Source organism: Apis dorsata, unplaced genomic scaffold, assembly GCF_000469605.1.
Source record: "Apis dorsata unplaced genomic scaffold, Apis dorsata 1.3 scaffold_935, whole genome shotgun sequence".
NCBI lineage: Eukaryota > Metazoa > Arthropoda > Insecta > Hymenoptera > Apidae > Apis > Apis dorsata.
The window spans coordinates 107,256-125,840 of record NW_006264045.1 but is presented as its reverse complement, the minus strand read 5'-3'; the positions used below and the strand labels follow the sequence as shown (position 1 = coordinate 125,840).

Below are 18,585 nucleotides of genomic sequence, written 5' to 3'. Positions count from 1 at the left end.
AAAAAAAAAAAAAAAAAAAAAAAAAAAAAGAAATACTCGTATAAACATGAAACATGAAACGAAATGAGAAAGCGAAGAGATAAATACAAGAAAAAAAAATTGTTAATAATTGTTGATGCAACGATTTAAAAAAATGAGCACCGTACGATGCCTTCCGTGAACGACCGAGCTTGCCTAGTTACCGAAATAACATAAATTCAATAATTCGATCTCGAAAAGAATTCTCTCGTCGAAAGTAACGTTATTCCCGCGATGCTTCCCCTATCTATTGATCATTTGTTTTCTCTATCATGGACAATAAATAGAATGAGTAAATAGTGCCATAAACTAACATAAATACAATAGAGATTCTTCGTATAATTATAATATAAAGAACACTTTAATATCAGTAAAAATGTGTATTCTATTCGTGACAAAGGTGTTCTATGAATTTCATAAGAATGTTTTGTGATTTTTTTTTATACAAAAAGCGCGCGGGAATAATAAAATGTTCGCTTTAAACTATACTCGACGAACACTGGTGGTTATGCTATCGAGCTTTCCATAACTACGTTACATAAGCATCAGAATCGTGCGTGTGTGCGTGTATTGTATGTATGTACACCAAGAAATACTCGGAAAAAATACGGCAGGACAATAATAATACCGTTTCTTTTTAGAGATTAGAGAGCATAAGCATTAATACAATAGTATATATATATATATATAAAAATCGTAAGTGTGGAAAAAAGAATAAAACTAAATGCAAGCCTGCACATATACGCACATGGATACAAAGAATGTGTATGATGCGTATATGTGTATACACGTTATAGCGTGTATGTATATAGATAATACATTCGTAAGTTTACATTTAGTCGCCACAAATAGCGATGCGAATGTACTGTGAATAACAGTGAAACGTAATAATACGATAGATACTAGAGAAAATGTTGGGGAAAAATAATAAAAAAAAACCCGAGGTTCCAGCTGCGTAGTGGATGCAGTGCCTTCTCCGGGTGAAATGATCTCATATTATTGAAGCGAGCGGTTGCAAAACAGTTTAAAATATAATTGTGCTATAATATTTGAATTTTAAGTTATAATGAAATTTTAAAAATTGAAAAAATTATAATTATTTTAATTTCGAATTATTTATTTTCATAATAGTTTATGTTACAATATATCACAAAAACAATAAGTACATTTAATACAAAATAATTATTTAATTTAAAATCAATTTTTACATGATAGTCACTTTTTGGAGAAGGAGTATATCTTATAATTAAATCGCTAATTAATATTAAAAAAATATATTATTCTAAATAAAGCGATCTTCTTTTAAAAGTTTGATCGTTGATAATGGGCATTTAAAATAGAGAAACAATTTTAAAGAAAAAGAAAAAAGAGTTGAAAATATATGTATTTGAATATATGAAGGATGAAGAGAAATGAATCGTCAAAAGGATCGAACACTGCGCGCACTACGCGGCGAACTTTCAAAGCACGAATCGATGAATTCGGCTGAAATAAAAGCGGAGCCGAATCTGTTACACACTGCGGAAAGAAGCAGCAGAGAAAAGAAATGAAATTAAAAATAATGTATTGTGACGAAGTTCCATCCATAATAAATAAAATGAAAATATTATACAGTTAGGCCGACTTTTCCGCCAGTTCGTGCCTTTTTTCTGCAGGGAGAGAGAGTGCAGTTTTGGAATCGATCTGAATGGTGTATGCTATTGATTTATTATCTAATAGAAAAAAATGATAAGCAACATGAAAGAAAGAAACAGAGAATAACAAGACAAAATAATGTTAGAATCATCAAGAATCCTTAAACTATGAAGAAAAATGAATGGACGAAAGAGACAGGATATGAGGATTAATTATGCGTATACATAAATACGAACGAGGTTGTTTGATATGACAAAGTATGTGTCCTGTAATGCATTATTCTCGAAAAACATTACGAGCATGTTAATTATGTCAGTGTGAAAACAAATAAAGGTAAAGAAACGAAAAAAAGAAAAAAGATGTGAGATAAAGTGTAAATGATTGAATGATGCGCATGAAAGGAGAATGATAGAATAGTGAAAGAATGTGTATGTCTGTGTGTTTGAAAGGACGAAAGAAAGAGAGAATTCTAGCAATTGTTGAACGTTCATTAAATTGTCCTCGTTTCACGATGTAATAAAGGCTATTTTACTTTGACATCACTGTTACATTTTTTGTTCTATACTCCTTATACCTTAACATGTCAAATATTAACTATCTATTTAAATATAATAATAATATTTAGATATAATAGTATAATAATTAAATTTCTATATATTCATTTGAATATATTATAACGGAATCGTAATCTAAAATAAAAGAAATGATCGATTAAAATCAAATACTATAATAAAAATTATTCGTAAGGATTTATCTGTTAATTATTAATCATTTATCTCTACCATGGGAGGAGGGAGAATACTTTCCTTCAACATGTAAACGAATGATACGATAATGATTTCCTTTAAAAATTTAGATCAACTTGTCTTCAAAATACGTTATAAAAAATTTTATTTTAAACAATTTTTTCAAATATATATATTTTTATACATAATTAGAGATCGGTTTTAATTTTTGATTTATTCACAAAAAGTTATATTGAATTCTACTTACATGAGCATTCACGATTATTTATATGCATTATATTATGTAATTGTCTCTTGGGACGACTGATAACGATATACAAATATGTATGTATAATAAAGAAATTTATCGAAAATTTACTTCCTTATGGATTTGAATGGAATCTTTTCTAAGATTTTTTATATAGATAATATACAATGAGAAAATTAACTTCAGTCATTGTTGTTTGTTCAAATTAATTTCGATCAAAAGTTGTTTTATATTTTATTTTCGCATTTCGGATCCGGATTCCGTAGCATAAATGGCACGGAAAAAAATTAAATATAATGATATTTATTATACGTTTATGCAAACAATTGAGAAGTTGTGATACATAGGAAAAATTTAATATAATGTATTGAAAGTTTCTTGCAAAAAACTAAAATTGATCGCTAATTATTATATTATAAAGCAAAAAATTGTTCAAAATAAAATCCTTTATAATATATTTCAAATTTTATTAAAAAATTAGAAATATAGAAAGATTAGAAAGAATTAGAAAGGAAGAATCAAAAGAAAAGAATTAATTGAGATTTTTATGATCTTCATATCAATAAAATATTAATACTAATGCAACGACGAAAGATTTTTATTTTCAATTTTTTGTTCATAAAAATTTTATTAATATACTTGAAGGATTTTCTTAAAATATTATCATAAAAATTGGTTGATTGGATTTGTGAATTTTTTTTCTTACTTACTGTTTTTTTTTTACGTTCATGATTGTTGATAAGATAAAATAATTTAGAGAATCTGTTTATTAAAAATTTTATAGCTATTGAATAGTAACAACTAGTTATCTAATTAAATTAAATTGATTATTTTCAAATAAAATATTTTTTACCTATTTATTGTTCAGTATCGCTTTAATCAATTAACAGAATTTATGATATTTTCTATAACAAATATGAAGTGATTTAAAGAAATAATATGTTGAAATTCAATTTACATGTGATAATTGTAATATGATTAGCAACATGCGAATTAATATATTTAATAAAGTAATGTAGTTAATAAAATTATAATAAAATTATTGGCTAGTTTAACTTTTAATAATAAATTAAATTAATGATATACTTATTGCTTCAACATTTGTGTGCGAATTTTAAATTAGTTTTAAAAAATTATATTTTAAATTATTTTATGAATATATTTTGTAAAAAATTGTAGGGATTAATCAATTAATCTATGGAATTATTGTTAAAATTTTAATGTTATATCTGGCATTATAAACCGTTATAAAATCCTTACATATTTCATGTTATTTCAAAAAATTTTGATCTAATTTTTTTAATTTGTTAAGTTGTATCGAACATTCTTAATTTAATTTCAAAAGATTAATGTATTATATGTACATACATATATACACATATGTATAATTTTTTATTAATTAAATAAGTATGAAACAAATTACAACATTGTATTTGATCTCATTTTAATAAAAAAAATCTTATTAATATAATAATAATAATATTTTTATTAATAAAAATAAAACAATTTTTGTGTTACTATTGCTTCGCCGATATGCAAGCTCTTTTAAACTTTCTATTTTGATTCTCATTCCTTTTTCTTCTTTATCCTCTCTATCTCTTTCTATTCAATTTTATTTGTTGTTATCGGTAAAATGCAAAATGTTTAGAAAAAGAATTTTTTAAAATATTATTCAGCGAATCTAAATTTTTAAACTTTAACAAAACTTACTTCTGAAAAAATTATAAATAAGTAGTAAATGTTATATAAACATAATAACAAATATAAAATACATAAAAATTTATTTGGAACATTTAGTAATTTATTTTTAATTAAAAGAAGAAAAAAAATATAGCATATTTGCTACAATTTTTGGTCATTTTATTATATATACTATAACTTTTTATAATATTACACTGTATTATGTACATACTTCGTGACAAAACTAAATAAATAAGATATTCTATAATTTTCAGCGTTTCTTGATACGATGTATTTTTCTTAATAATGTAGAAGAATTATTGACCAATAACAAATTCCAATTTCCACATTTTTGGAATATTTTATATATAGAATAATATAAAAGAAAATTAATTGTAATTCACATTTTTTCTACAAATTTGATCTGTTTATGCAAAAAATAGATGTTACAAAACTAGTATATAAATTCAATATAAAATATATCAATTAAGTTTTCATGTTTGGGAATAGAATTTTACGTATGCTGAATCTGAAAAATTATATTCTAATTCTAAAAAAATTGCTTGTCATTAGGTTTAGAAAATAAATAAATAAAAAGTAATATTTCAATTATATCATATAATATTATCTTTTTCTTATAAAATCAAATTTGATGTAAATGCATTTCGTATATAATTTAAATTGAATATAAATTCATGTTTAAAATATATATATTTATTCACAAATATTTTGAATATATTTATTCCGAAATATAGTAGACAATATATAGAATGACATTTTTACATATTTTATTCACAAATATCAATAGAATAATAAATTTTTCATCTATAATTGAAAATTAAATCATAGAAATTCAATTTGATAAATTTTATAATTTTATAAATTAATTCATCGAAAGAAAATAATAAATGATAATAAAAAATAAAAATTAACTAATATTAAATTTTTAAGAATACAATTGAAATCAATTTTTATTTTATTATTAAAATTTATACATTTTCATAATTAAATAAAAAATTAAAAATTTTATTTCTAGCCTGATTATATATTATAGATAAACAAAATAATTTTAATTTAAAGGAAGTTTCAGGCATTGTATATCTACAGAATCTCCTTTATATCTGTTTAATTGATTTAGCAAATGTAATTTCGGTTGTTTACAATGAATAGTATGTAATTCATATGATGTACATATATTTAACAATATGGGTTCTTGTAAACTTTTTACAGGATTTCTTGTTATCATGCTTTCATATAAATGAACTGCAGCTTTTAACTGGCCTGTATATAAAAGACAAACAGCCATATTATTAATTAATGCGATATTTGATGGATCCAATGCTTCTGCTGCTTGAAAACATTTATATGCTTCTTGAAAAGAATTATGAGCTACTGCTAATAATCCTCTATCTGTTAATTCTCGAACAGTTAGACTATTATCTTTTTTGTGTAAATTAATTAGAAATTTTTCTGCTGCTGAAACATCTCCCAAAAATAGATGTAATCTACCTATACTAGCTTTTAATGCATCCATTTGTTCAGATGTCCAATCTGCAGATTCACAAAGTTTTTCTAAAATATTTATGCTTAATACATAATTTTTCATGCTAACTGCACAGTTAGTAACAGATATAAGAATTCTAGATCTTCTGGCTTTCCATAATCGTATAGCATCTTCTTGTTCTGCGCAATTGATTTTAATATGGGATCCATCTCCATTAAATCCAGCATTAAAATTAGTTATAATTTGATTCACTATTGACAGAAGTTTAAAAAGATTATCCAATGCTTGTTTTGCTTTACCACAATACATTGGAATTTCAGCTAAAAGTAATCTAAAAGAAAAAGAAGCCATAGAACCTGGTCTAGTACCATAAAGTTCAGGATAAAATGTAAAATACATGTCTGGTTTATCTAAATTACCAAATGGTTTTGATTCATTTTCTAAAATATCAATTTGCTTAAGTTTAGTCAAAAGAGCTAGCCTTGTATACCATAGTTGTAAAGAATGTGGAGAATGTTTACTAGGTTGATTTATTTTGCCAAATCCTTGAGCATATACTGCTAATAATCTTCCTGATAAATTTATTGCCGCTTTGTAACAACCAGCTTGTATTAATGTCCTTAAACCACGTTCATCTTGAGTTACATCAGAAGCAGTAAGTACATGCCTTTGTATATTTTCATCTTCATCTAGAAATCGCACAGCAGTACTTTTTATTAAATTTGGCATATCTCCTTGTACTGCAAGACCTGGCATTGTCAAATTCTCTCTATCAAGAGAATTAGTCCCAGCAGTTGATGTAGCAATACTTCTTAGAATTTTTCTTGTTTGTTCAGAAGGTATCCATACATCTCTGTGTACATCATTTGTGCCACTGTGATCGAATCGTTCATTATCGAGTAATGAATTGCTTTTTAAAAATTCATTTGACTGATCTGTGAGTAATTCAAAATCTGGAATTCTACTTTCAGAAGTTCTTCGTATATTGAAAAAGTCTTCTTTTTTAGGTGACACAATCTCGTCAAAAATTGTGCGAGATGCATTTTCAAAATAGCGGCTAATATCAGCCTCTATTTCTTTTATAACCTCTCCAGTATTTTCGGATTTTTGTCGTGTCGAAGATTCATTTTCTTCAGCCATTCTATATTTTATTTTATTTTTACTTGATTTATATACATTTATAATTATATGGTTTATAAAATTTTATAAATATCAAAATGTGAAAAAAAGCTTAAACATTAACTGTCAAAATCAGATTGAAATATTTTGTCATGAACAAAATATATAAAATACATACAATGTAATATAGATCGCAGTACTAAGTATTATCACTATTAACTTTGTATTAACTATGTGCTAACTTTATATACTATATATAATTAATAAAATTATTATATAAATTATAATTGTATGTATTCAATTATAAAATAAAATTAATTAAATATTATAATAGAAATAATTTAGTAAAACTTTATTTTGGGATAAAAGATGATAAAAGATTAAAATTTTTTTGTATCTTCTTTTATATCTTTATATTTATATTATAGTTTTTAATGAATAGTTCAAAAATAATCCAAAAATTTTAGAAAACTATTCGTTGAAAAGTTATTCCTATATAAAGTTAATAATTTTAAACGTATTTAATAGGTTACTAAGATTAATAATAATATATAAAAATATAATATAATATGAAGATTAATAAATTACTAAGATACTATGTTGATTTGATCATAATTCATACACAATAAGCGGAATCGCTATTCGCATAAAAGTGATTTAAGCATAATAAATCACATTTGGTTGTACAAATGCCTGTAATAATGCCTGTTTTGTTTTATGATTTGTCCGTATGATATATGTATATAATGACGTATATATATATAGTTGCAACGATTGTTCATTTGATATGAATGATTCGATATTGAAATAAAAATAATTTATCAAAATAATAATTATTGGCAATATTAGCGATTGCAAAAAATCATCCTATGAACACATTAAAGATATTATTTAATGGATCTATATGATCGTCATCTACATACAAATAATTCCGCTCATTGAATAAACTGGTGTATAATAATATAAATAAATACAAATTAATTAATATTAATTAATATGATAATAATAATTAGTATCATTAAGTTATCAGATATGATTAAAATCATTAATTTTATATGAATAATAATTTTTAAACTAATAGATTCCTAAACTTAAAATTATTTTTTGGATAAAATAATCAAAAATTATTAAAATACAAAAAAAGTCAACATACCAATTTTTGGTATCCTAAAATAAAGTTTAATCATAATTTCTTTTTAATTAATATTTTTTATGAAAGACATTGTAATAATAACATTGTAAAAAAATAATGATATTATTATATTTATGCGTATTATATAAATATATATATAAATATAGATATTATATATAGAATAATATATTGATAAATAATATACAGATATAAAATATTAAATAAATTACAAAATAAATTAATAATAATATTATGACCAACATTGTGACAAATGTTTGTCTTTCAAATGGTTATGATATGCCTCTAATTGGATGTGAGTTTATTAAAATATAATAAATTTATAATGTATACATATTATTTTAAATTAATCTTTAAGTTATGCTATGCATATTAATATAATAATATAATAATACATCAAAAAAAATATTAAAATAATAATAAAAATACTTTTCAAAAAATGTAATTTATTATAATAAAATATTAAATTTTTATTTTAGTTAGAACATATAAAATTCAAGGAAAAGAATTAGTATATGAAGTAGTGGATGAAAGTTTAAATGTTGGTTTTCGTTCTATTGATATATAGTAAATATGTATAAGTGAATTATTAATATATTCGTAAAAGAATATATATTAATTTTTGTTATATAATAGAAATCTATCATTTTTTTATATATTATATTGTAGATACAGCTATAGGATATCGAAATGAAGAAGACATTGGCTATGCTTTAAAAAATTTATTATAAAAATATAATCTTCAAAGAAGTGATATTTTTATTACAACTAAGCTTAAGTAAGTATTGATAAATATATTTGATAAATATATATGATTAATATAATTGTAAATATATTCATTTAAATAATAGCACCAAGTGTAAATGGAAATCCAAAGAGAATAGAACAATGTGTGCAGAAATTTTTGAAAGCATTCAATATTATAGGTGTATCTAATTTTACAATTAAATATCTACAAGAATTATTACAAAATTGTAAAGATATACTACCAACAGTTAATCAAGTAAATTAATTGCATTTATAGTTAATCTACATTCATTATTTTATTATTCATTATTGTTTTTATATTTATTAAAATTTTTACCATAGGTTGAATTCCATATTATTGTCAAGAAGAATTAATAAAATATTGCAATGAAAAAAGAATTCATATATAAGCATATTCCTCTTTAGGAACTAGTGGCAATATTAATCTTTTAAGAAATCCAATTGTGTTAAAAATAGCTTCCCAACTTAATGTATTATCAACGAGATTATTATTAAATTGGGCTTTACAACAAGGAATTGGTAAATAATTTATCTTTTTTTTTTTTATTTCTAATACATATTATTTAATATAATATAATATAATATAATATAATATAATATAATATAATATTATTATAGGTGTTATTCCTAAAGCTATAAATAAAGAACATATAAAAGATAATATTCAATTAGATTTTTTAATTGATGAAGAGAGCATGAATATTTTATTTTCTTTATTTCAAGTCAAATATGCTTGGGATTCTTCTAATGTGTGTTAAATCAATTGAAAAATAAATAAAATAAAAAATATGGAAGATTTTGCAGATAAGGTTGCACAACTTTGTTTAGAAAAATACAATAAACTTGGTAAGAATGGTAAACCATCACAGAAAGAATGGACTGTATTATCAGGTATAGTATTATTAAAAAAGGATGGTACACTTTCCCTAGTAGCTCTTGCTACAGGAACAAAATGCTTAGGAAAAATAGATTTAATGAATACAAAATTATATGAAGAAGGATGTAGATTAAATGATTCACATGCAGAAATTCTTGTTAGACGTGCCTTCTTAAGATATTTATATGAACAAATCGATTTTTTACTTAGTGGTATTAAAAATAATGTCTTTATAATAGATGATAAAAAAAAGATTAAGATAAATGATGGCATATCATTTCATTTTTTTACAAGTCAAACTCCTTGTGGAGATTGCTCTATATTTTTAAAAGAAGAAGATAATGCACCTCCAATAAAAATTAAGAAATATAATCATAATATCGAAATAGAAATAAAATCTAATATCAATGAAAAAAAAAAACAAACAATTAAAGATATATATAGAACAGGTGCAAAATGTGTTAAATCTGAAAAATATCAAGATCCTCATTTACCTGGAGTAAATTATCATGTAGTTGGACCATTACGAACTAAACCGGGACGAGGAAATCCTACTCTTAGTTTGTCTTGTTCAGATAAAATAGCAAAGTAAATAAAATTATATAAAATTATAATTTATTTTGAATGTATAATATATGATAATTTTGGAATAATAAATTTGGAATAATATAGAAATATAATAATTTTTTATATATTGATTTTAGATGGAATTTACTTGGAATACAAGGGTCATTTTTATCAATACTGATACCTCCAATAAAATTGGAAACTATTGTAGTGGGAGGTAATTCTCCTTTTTCTCTGGAAGCAATGGAACGTGGATTGTATAAACGATTCAATTCAGAAATATACAAATTAAAAATTATACAAAGTAAACTTTTTTTTAAACAGCAAAAGAATTCTGAAAGAAAAAATCCATGTCCATCTAGTATAATATGGTGTGCTGTAAGAAATCGGTAATTTTTAGTATTTATACAGGATATTAATATATTTGTAATATTTTTATTGAATAATAGATTCTAGAGAGCAAAATAAATACAAAAATATTTTTTTAATTGATATAATAAAAATATCAGTCGAGGCTTATTATTAAATTATAAGCAATTTAAGTTTCATAACAAAATATTTTATCTAATTCAAACTTAAATTGCTTATAAAATAAATACTATATAAATAAATAATAAAAAAAAATAATTTAAGTCTTAGCTATTGATACTTTGTATATTAACTTTTGTGTTTTATTTTAATCTTTAGAATAGATCTTCTATAAGTGTCTCATAAATATATAATAATATATTAGCATCTTATTTATCTCTTTTTACTTTTTAAATTAACATTAATATTAAAATAGTTTTAATAATTTTTTATTTTTAGTGATACTGAAATAGCAGTTGAAGGTAGAAAACAAGGAGCTACGAAAAAAAAAAAGGGTAGCAATTTACTCATAAGCAGACGCGCACTTTTTGAAACTTTTTTACGAACTTGTGATAAATATCAACATTCTGATTGTAATATAAGACATCCTAAAAAAATTACTTATTTAGATTGTAAAAAATGGTCTAAAAATTATCAAAGTTTATGGAATACATTAAAATCAGAATTTTTTCGTGATTGGCCTTCTAAACCAATTCAGTTACAAACATTTGTATTATAAAATATTTTAAATTTTGTATAAATAAAAAAATTAACATATAATTTAATGTAAAATTAATAAAATTATATAAAAATATTATATAAAATTTATACACAAATATATATATATTTATATGATTTATAAATTTCAATTATACAATTGATACATAACAAAAAAATAAGTACAATATTTTACAAAGTACGTTTACTTATATTAGTGTATCCTACACCTATGCAAGTTAAAACAACTTGTTCTAATATTTCATCATCTTCTTTAAATGGTTCAATTTTAAAGATGACTCCAAAAAAGTCTTTTAAATCCCTTAAAAATTGTATCCTGTGGGAATAATATTATGCATTAGCTTTATAATATATTTTTTCTTTTTAAGATAAATTCGTTTATAAAATAACTACTTACATTGATGGTGTTAAAGGACCTGTTACAATTTTAGAAACATCTTTCTTACCCAATGCCATAAACATTGCAGTCATAGCTTGAAAAGGTGAATCTACACAACCATTTCTACAATCATATAAATTTATGTAATAGCTTCTTTAATTAATTAATTAATTTATATATTTTTTAATATAAAAATATATATAATGTAAAAATATTATTTTATTAGTTATTTTCTTTACCTATAAATTTCATCAATTAATTTCATAGCTGCTTCTTTACCAATATCTTCTGGTACACATGGTAAAGAACCTGTTGACATTAGAGGTGAAAATGCTTCTCCGCCAAAAACAACTTCAGAAGTTGTTTCAGCTGATAAACTCACTCCAAAACCTATTATATTTATAAGCATTTGAAATATTTAATTTAAAAAATATAAATTAGAAAAAATTTTATATGTATACCTGGTGATTTTCCACTTGAAGCACCTTTACAATGATCTGTATAAATATAGACATCTGGTAAAAATTTTAATAATACACATTTAACAGACTCGACAATTCTATTACCAATAGCAGGAGATACACGTATACTACATGCAGTACCTCTTATTCTTTTTACCATTCCACTATTTTGAAGCTATAAATGTATTTTTATTGTTTTTAAATTATAAATATTCTAATGAAGAAATGTAATTTACATTTATAATTACTAACTTGAATACTTTTAAGATTACGACTAATAGGACATTTAAATTTAATTTCTCCACCACCTAAAGGTGCAGCTCCTCTTTTATTAATAGTAAAGATAATTTCATTATCACCTGATATAAATTTTTTTAATATAGGTATAGCAGATGCTTTAATTCTATCTACAGATGGATCTTAAAAATTAAATCATACAATTATATTAATACACTGTTAATATTCTGAAATTAAAAGTTCAAAAAATATTATTTACCTATTGTATTATTTGTAATTCCTTTAAGTTTTACATTTACAGTATTTTTACAAAATGGAGCTAATATCATAATTCCTTCTAAATAATAACCAATACCTCGTTGTATATTACAATCATGCTCAAATTCACCACCATACAATAATCCAGGATTATAGTACAAATTAGTTCCTGTTTCATTTAATTCTATTCTTGATCCGTTTGTAATTTTATCCAATAAACGAATAAAATTGACTTCATACTCTAAAATATAAACGTGTGCATATATAAATTACATATAAATATTAATATTAATAAACAAATCTATTTTAATTTTTGGATATTTTTTGAAAGATATGTTTAAACTAACCTTTAAGTCCTGGATTGTCATCTTTAATTCGAATATTTGTAATTCGTACAGGTTTACCTGATAATGTTGATAATAATAAACGATATCGTAAATAATTACAACCTTCATATATTAAAACGTTATTTTTTGTTTTAGCTGGCATACTTTATCAAATTTGCAGTAACAAAATAAACAAAATAATGTATTGGAATTATATGATGACATTAATGTTGCTTTTAAGAACTGTTATTTAAATATTTAAACAAAATGGCTGCTCATGATGTTTGAGAGTAGCAGTGTGGGAGAACTATAAAAAACGCTCTAATAAGTGGGGGAATAATGCATATATAATGCAATAACGATAATGCGATAATAACAGCTTAGTATCATTATTTTTCTATTCATTCTTCTCATTTTCTTAAATTGACGAAAATAAGAAGATATCACGACTATTATATATTCTCGATGTTAGTAGTAGTTATATTTTATATTTGATAACTTTATATAGATCGAATAAACTTTGACAAAATATTTTTGCTAAATTTCAATATGTTGTTTATGTTTTATAAACAATAATATAAAATAATATGTCAATAATATGTTTAATAATTTATTTTAATTAATGTGTTAAGTTTTATTATTTCTAAATATTTAAAATGACATTAATAAAGAAAAAAATATTTGTTACTGTTGGCACTACGAAATTTGATGAATTAATTAAGACAGTTCTTAGTTCAGAAGTTTTAGAGGTAAAAAAATACAAGTTTTTAAAAAATCTTATTATTATTATTTCTTTAAAAATATTTAAACATTATTTTAAAGAGATGTTTTAAATATATATTATAAAATTAATATATTAAGATATTAAATTAATAATAAATTATAAAATTTATTATTTTAGATCTTATCATCAAAGGGATATAATGAAATTATTTTACAAATTGGTAAAACATTATTTATACCAAACTGTATTCCCCGTTGTGGTTTTATTAATATTGAATATTTCAATTTAAATGCAAATATAACTAAATATATAGAAAATACTGATTTAATTATAAGTCATGCAGGAGCAGGAAGTATCTTAGATGCTTCAGAAAGTAAAAAAAATTTAATTGTAGTTGCAAATCAAAGTTTGATGGACAATCATCAATTAGAGTTAGCTGAAGAACTCCACAAGAATAAGCATTTATATTATTGTACTTGTGAAACTTTATTAGATACTATACAAACTATGAATTTTGCTGAATTAAAACCATTTGTTAATTATAAAAGTAAACATATTGCTAAACTTATAGATAAAATAATGGGATTTTCATTCTAAAAAAATATTTGTTATCTTTTATTTATAATAAATAAAATTTAAAAAATTATTAAAAAACTAATTGATTTCATTCAATATATTTAAGATTTTAATGTTTTACAATATAGATATATAACAGTTTTATAGTTATAACAGATATACTTTTAATATAATTTACAACAATATAGTAAGAATTGCTTAAATAACTGTTTCTTAAAATTATAGTGTAATAGCATAGAAAAATTTATAATTTCTGGTTAAGAAAAATGGTAACGAAGAATAGTGGCAGTTATTGTTAGGTATCTTTTATATGATCTTTGGATGGTTGCTAATTGTTAAAATAAAAGCTATAGCATTAAAAATATTTTCTAAATACTGTACAGTAGTAAAATAAATTTAATTTTTCAATAAATGTTCATATTTTTTTGCATGATTTTTTTTAGGAATAAAGTAAATAAGTTAGTTTGCACATCAATGAATATAATCACTGCATTATCAATTTAATAAAGTTGCACATTTTTAATGCATTATATTGTTTTGTTTTTTAGACGATCCTAGCATAGTTTATACTTTCAATTTATTGTACGAAGATACATCCATATGAGGCAAACTACAAATGTGTATTTATAGATGGCATATGTTCTTAATTACAGATCAAACCAAGGCGTGTCATTTCTTTCAAGAGTTCATTTCCCATTTGTGCAGGACTCCTTGAAACTATTACACCAGCCTAAATAAAATAAAACAACATTTATATTTATTATAACACATATATAGATAAAATTTAATTATGATAGATAGTATATTAATACTTTTTCAAGTGCATTAATCTTGTCTTGTGCACCTCCTTTTCCTCCTGAAATAATTGCTCCAGCATGTCCCATTCTTCGGCCAGGTGGAGCAGTGATACCGGCAATAAATGATACTACTGGTTTTGTTTTATTTCCCTACAATTACAATAGATATATATTATATTTATAAATAATAATATTCAAATTAATTATACTTATAAGGATAGAGAATGTCTTGTGGAATATAAGGAACATTGGAATTTCTGGAAAAAATATGAATTAGGACAGGATGTTGGGTACCGATTTAGAAGAACAACCAACAGTATTATTTTCAATGAGATATTCCGCTGCTGATTCCTCTGCACTACCACCAATTTCACCAATCATTATAATACCATCACATTCTGGATCCCTGAGGAATACATCCAAGCAATCAATAAAATTTGTTCCATGAAATGGATCACCACCAATTCCAATACAAAGTGTTTGTCCAAGACCAGCCTTAAAATAAAATTTTTTTATAATTTTTTATTATAAAAATTTTTTTCAAAAATATAATTTTTAATTTTATTTAAGAGGAAAATATAAAATTCTAAGAAAAAAAATTTACTTACAAGTGTTGTTTGATTCACAGCTTCATATGTTAATGTTCCTGATCTTGATACAATACCAATTTTTCCTTTTTGATGTATATGCCCTGGCATAATACCTATTTTGCACTGAGATATAATTTGTTATAAAATATATAAGAATATACATAATATGCCTTGATTCTAAAATTTGTTTTTTTATAATTTTTTAAATATTAATAAATATTAAATACCTGTTCTGGAGCTATTATTCCTGGGCAATTTGGACCAACTAAACGAGATTTATTTTGCTCCAAAAGTCGTCTTTTAACTTTGACCATATCATGTTGTGGAATACCTTCAGTAATACATACAATTAATGGCATTTCAGCATCTATTGCCTCCATAATAGCTGCAGCTGCACTTGGAGGAGGAACATAAATGACAGATGCAGTAGCACCCGTGGCTTCTTTTGCCTAAAATAAAAATACATTTGATAATTTTTTAATTTTAAATATAAAATATAAAATTAAATAATTATTTGCTCACCTCTTTTACATTTTTATAAACTGGTTTTCCAAGATGTTGTGTACCAGCTTTTTTGGGATTAACACCACCTACTATTTTAGTACCATATTCAATGGCTTGTTGACAATGAAATGTCCCCTGTTTACCAGTGAAACCTTGACATATAACTTTGGTATTGGAATCAATTTTCAAGTTTTTTCTAGTATCTACATAGTTAAATCTTATTTGAGTACGTAATAAATTACCACATTTTCTAACTGAAAAAATAAAAAAAATGATTTATTTAAAAAAAATATTTTCCTAAAAAATTTCTTAAAAAAAGATTAAAGAAAAATATAATTAATAATTTTTGTTTTATAATAAAATATATATTCTTTAATAATATTCTCTAATATAAATATAAGAAAACATATGTTATTTTATGGGATAGAGATAGAAAGTTAAGCATTGTTTTAATTGAATATTATTTATAGAGACAATATCAAATGTCTTAACTTTTAGGTCAAGGTTCATTAACTAAATATCTTCCAATGACTTCAATGATTAATATGACATTTAAAGTGACATATTATAATAACATTAATTAACATAATATGCAAATTATGTTTGATAGTTATATATAATATCACAATCAATAGATATCAGAAAATAATATTGTTTATATAAAATATAATTTTAGAAAAAAGAATATATTATATTATTATATTACATATACATGAATCAGATAAAAATTTAATATAGAATTATGTAATACTTTATTAATACTTAAAAAAAAATAATGTAGAAATTAAATTAAGGAATAAATTAAAAATATATATGTAGTGTCAAAAAAATTAAATTATGAATGACTATATACATTCTTATATAATGAAAATTTTAACATAAAAAAAAATTATCAAATATTAATATCAAAAATAATAGAATAATGACACAAAAAACTGTGAATTTTTATATTTTACAAACATGTTTCAATTATTTCGAAATATATAAAGGTCTATTATCATTAAAAATAACAGATAATTATTCTTATCTTACCTGTAAATTTTGATAATGTTCTAACAGCTACAGCCATTTTTTAATTGATGTTTCCTTTAGGAGGTCAATAAACGAAATTGAATTATTAGAGAATCACCATTAAGAGAACTATCTTAGGTGAACTAGCGAGGTCAAGTTCGAAAGAAAATATATGAAGTATATCTCGAATGTATCTAATACTCCAGATTTGTTACTTGTCAAGTACAGGAATAGTTCATTGAAATGATTGGTTCATCATGCAGAATAATTTCTTTTCAATGCAAAAATATTATTATAAATAATAATTTTGTAAGTTTATAAATATATCGAAACAATTTTTATAATATGAAAATTATTATTAGTATTATAGAATATTAAATTTATAATTTTAAAATTAAAATTTTAAATTAAGAATTTAGTTTTAGAAATATTTACATAAAATTTCTCTAGTTTCTCAAGTTCCGCGTTTATTAGTAAAAATATAGGAAAGTTAACTTTATCCCTATTTATATCTTTAAAATACACTAGAATCACTTAATATATCCATACATATTGAATAAAAGTATATAGTATGAAAATTAAAATGGTGCGATAGGAAAACGAATATATTATATAATAAATATTACATTCATTTAAAAAATTAATATTATTTATATAAATTTTAAATTTATATTACAATAATTGGTAAAGAATGTGATAACAATTTTATAAGGAAAGGTAGCATGCTGCATAATCAACAGAGGTCACCAAAAATCGAACGTAGTTAATGAAAGTTACGATTGATGGTATCATAGTTGCCAAATGTAGATTACCGAAAGAAAGTCTATATAAATCCTTTTTCGATTTTATTGTTATTACTGACATAAGAATTTAATTATACACAAATTTTCATATGGATCAAATAGTTTATTAAAATTCGAAGTGATCTAATTACAAAGTTAATATTGACGTGCATAGATACAACGACATAAATGACAGTGATATATAAAAAATAAATATCTTGATAAAAATGATGTGGTAAAGAGAGCCTTATCGTTTTACAAAACCATCGAAGGAATTGCAAGGTACACTCTCTTTTATAATTTATATTACATTCTTCATTAAGATATTATTTCAATTATTTTCATGAAACGAATAATACAATTTTATTTAAATATGGAAAGTTCAAATATAATTTCGAACATAATTTAAAAAATTATTTTTTAAATATAAAAATTTAATTATATTATTCATAATATAAAATAATAAAATTTAATTATATTATTCATATAAACATATTTTTATTATATATATATATATTTATATATTTACATTATTTTATTGAA

The 18,585-nt window shown here is 22.8% G+C and overlaps 7 protein-coding genes across 12 annotated transcripts in view; 4 read left to right on the top strand and 3 right to left on the bottom strand.

The window, feature by feature from the left end:
* Positions 1 to 5,279: 5,279 nt before the first annotated feature.
* Positions 5,280 to 7,144, bottom strand: LOC102675664 (trafficking protein particle complex subunit 12). Its single transcript, XM_006623714.1, has one exon. It carries the CDS (start codon positions 6,968 to 6,970, stop codon positions 5,396 to 5,398), a length of 1,575 nt encoding a protein of 524 aa, XP_006623777.1. The 5' UTR covers positions 6,971 to 7,144; the 3' UTR covers positions 5,280 to 5,395.
* Positions 7,145 to 8,112: 968 nt separating this feature from the next.
* LOC116186568 (2,5-diketo-D-gluconic acid reductase A-like) lies at positions 8,113 to 9,025 on the top strand. Its single transcript, XM_031514227.1, has 4 exons — positions 8,113 to 8,394; positions 8,579 to 8,659; positions 8,769 to 8,875; positions 8,950 to 9,025. Exons 1-3 carry the CDS (start codon positions 8,334 to 8,336, stop codon positions 8,828 to 8,830), a joined length of 204 nt encoding a protein of 67 aa, XP_031370087.1. The 5' UTR covers positions 8,113 to 8,333; the 3' UTR covers positions 8,831 to 8,875; positions 8,950 to 9,025.
* A 163-nt stretch (positions 9,026 to 9,188) lies between these two features.
* LOC102675794 (tRNA-specific adenosine deaminase 1) lies at positions 9,189 to 11,433 on the top strand. The gene is made up of 4 exons (XM_006623715.1): positions 9,189 to 9,386; positions 9,486 to 10,332; positions 10,449 to 10,700; positions 11,119 to 11,433. Exons 2-4 carry the CDS (start codon positions 9,656 to 9,658, stop codon positions 11,396 to 11,398), a joined length of 1,209 nt encoding a protein of 402 aa, XP_006623778.1. The 5' UTR covers positions 9,189 to 9,386; positions 9,486 to 9,655; the 3' UTR covers positions 11,399 to 11,433.
* Positions 11,434 to 11,564: 131 nt separating this feature from the next.
* Positions 11,565 to 13,490, bottom strand: LOC102676019 (RNA 3'-terminal phosphate cyclase-like protein). 2 transcript variants are annotated; one of them, XM_006623718.2, is made up of 8 exons: positions 13,080 to 13,490; positions 12,734 to 12,973; positions 12,490 to 12,656; positions 12,343 to 12,412; positions 12,238 to 12,273; positions 12,016 to 12,166; positions 11,795 to 11,899; positions 11,565 to 11,713 (listed from the first exon to the last, which is right to left on the bottom strand). In XM_006623718.2, exons 1-8 carry the CDS (start codon positions 13,219 to 13,221, stop codon positions 11,569 to 11,571), a joined length of 1,056 nt encoding a protein of 351 aa, XP_006623781.1. In that variant the 5' UTR covers positions 13,222 to 13,490; the 3' UTR covers positions 11,565 to 11,568. The 2 variants fall into 2 exon arrangements, with proteins under 2 accessions (XP_006623781.1, XP_006623780.1); XM_006623717.2 differs by having other exon boundaries at positions 12,238 to 12,412; positions 13,080 to 13,489.
* A 123-nt stretch (positions 13,491 to 13,613) lies between these two features.
* Positions 13,614 to 14,425, top strand: LOC102676251 (UDP-N-acetylglucosamine transferase subunit ALG13 homolog). Its single transcript, XM_006623719.2, has 2 exons — positions 13,614 to 13,807; positions 13,960 to 14,425. The coding sequence occupies exons 1-2, from the start codon at positions 13,715 to 13,717 to the stop codon at positions 14,377 to 14,379; spliced, it is 513 nt and encodes a 170-aa protein (XP_006623782.1). The 5' UTR covers positions 13,614 to 13,714; the 3' UTR covers positions 14,380 to 14,425.
* A 19-nt stretch (positions 14,426 to 14,444) lies between these two features.
* LOC102676394 (succinate--CoA ligase [ADP/GDP-forming] subunit alpha, mitochondrial) lies at positions 14,445 to 17,513 on the bottom strand. 2 transcript variants are annotated; one of them, XM_006623720.2, is made up of 7 exons: positions 17,282 to 17,513; positions 16,268 to 16,503; positions 15,973 to 16,194; positions 15,764 to 15,868; positions 15,450 to 15,650; positions 15,171 to 15,305; positions 14,445 to 15,088 (listed from the first exon to the last, which is right to left on the bottom strand). In XM_006623720.2, exons 1-7 carry the CDS (start codon positions 17,316 to 17,318, stop codon positions 15,002 to 15,004), a joined length of 1,023 nt encoding a protein of 340 aa, XP_006623783.1. In that variant the 5' UTR covers positions 17,319 to 17,513; the 3' UTR covers positions 14,445 to 15,001. The 2 variants fall into 2 exon arrangements, with proteins under 2 accessions (XP_006623783.1, XP_006623784.1); XM_006623721.2 differs by having other exon boundaries at positions 15,471 to 15,650; positions 17,282 to 17,512.
* A 363-nt stretch (positions 17,514 to 17,876) lies between these two features.
* Positions 17,877 to 18,585, top strand: part of LOC102676617 — a 4,710-nt gene continuing 4,001 nt past the window's right edge. For all 4 annotated transcript variants that reach the window (XM_006623725.2, XM_006623724.2, XM_006623723.2 and 1 more), the window contains exon 1: positions 17,877 to 18,324. The gene's annotated coding sequence lies outside the window, so the exon portion shown is untranslated. The remainder of the gene's footprint in view (positions 18,325 to 18,585) is intronic.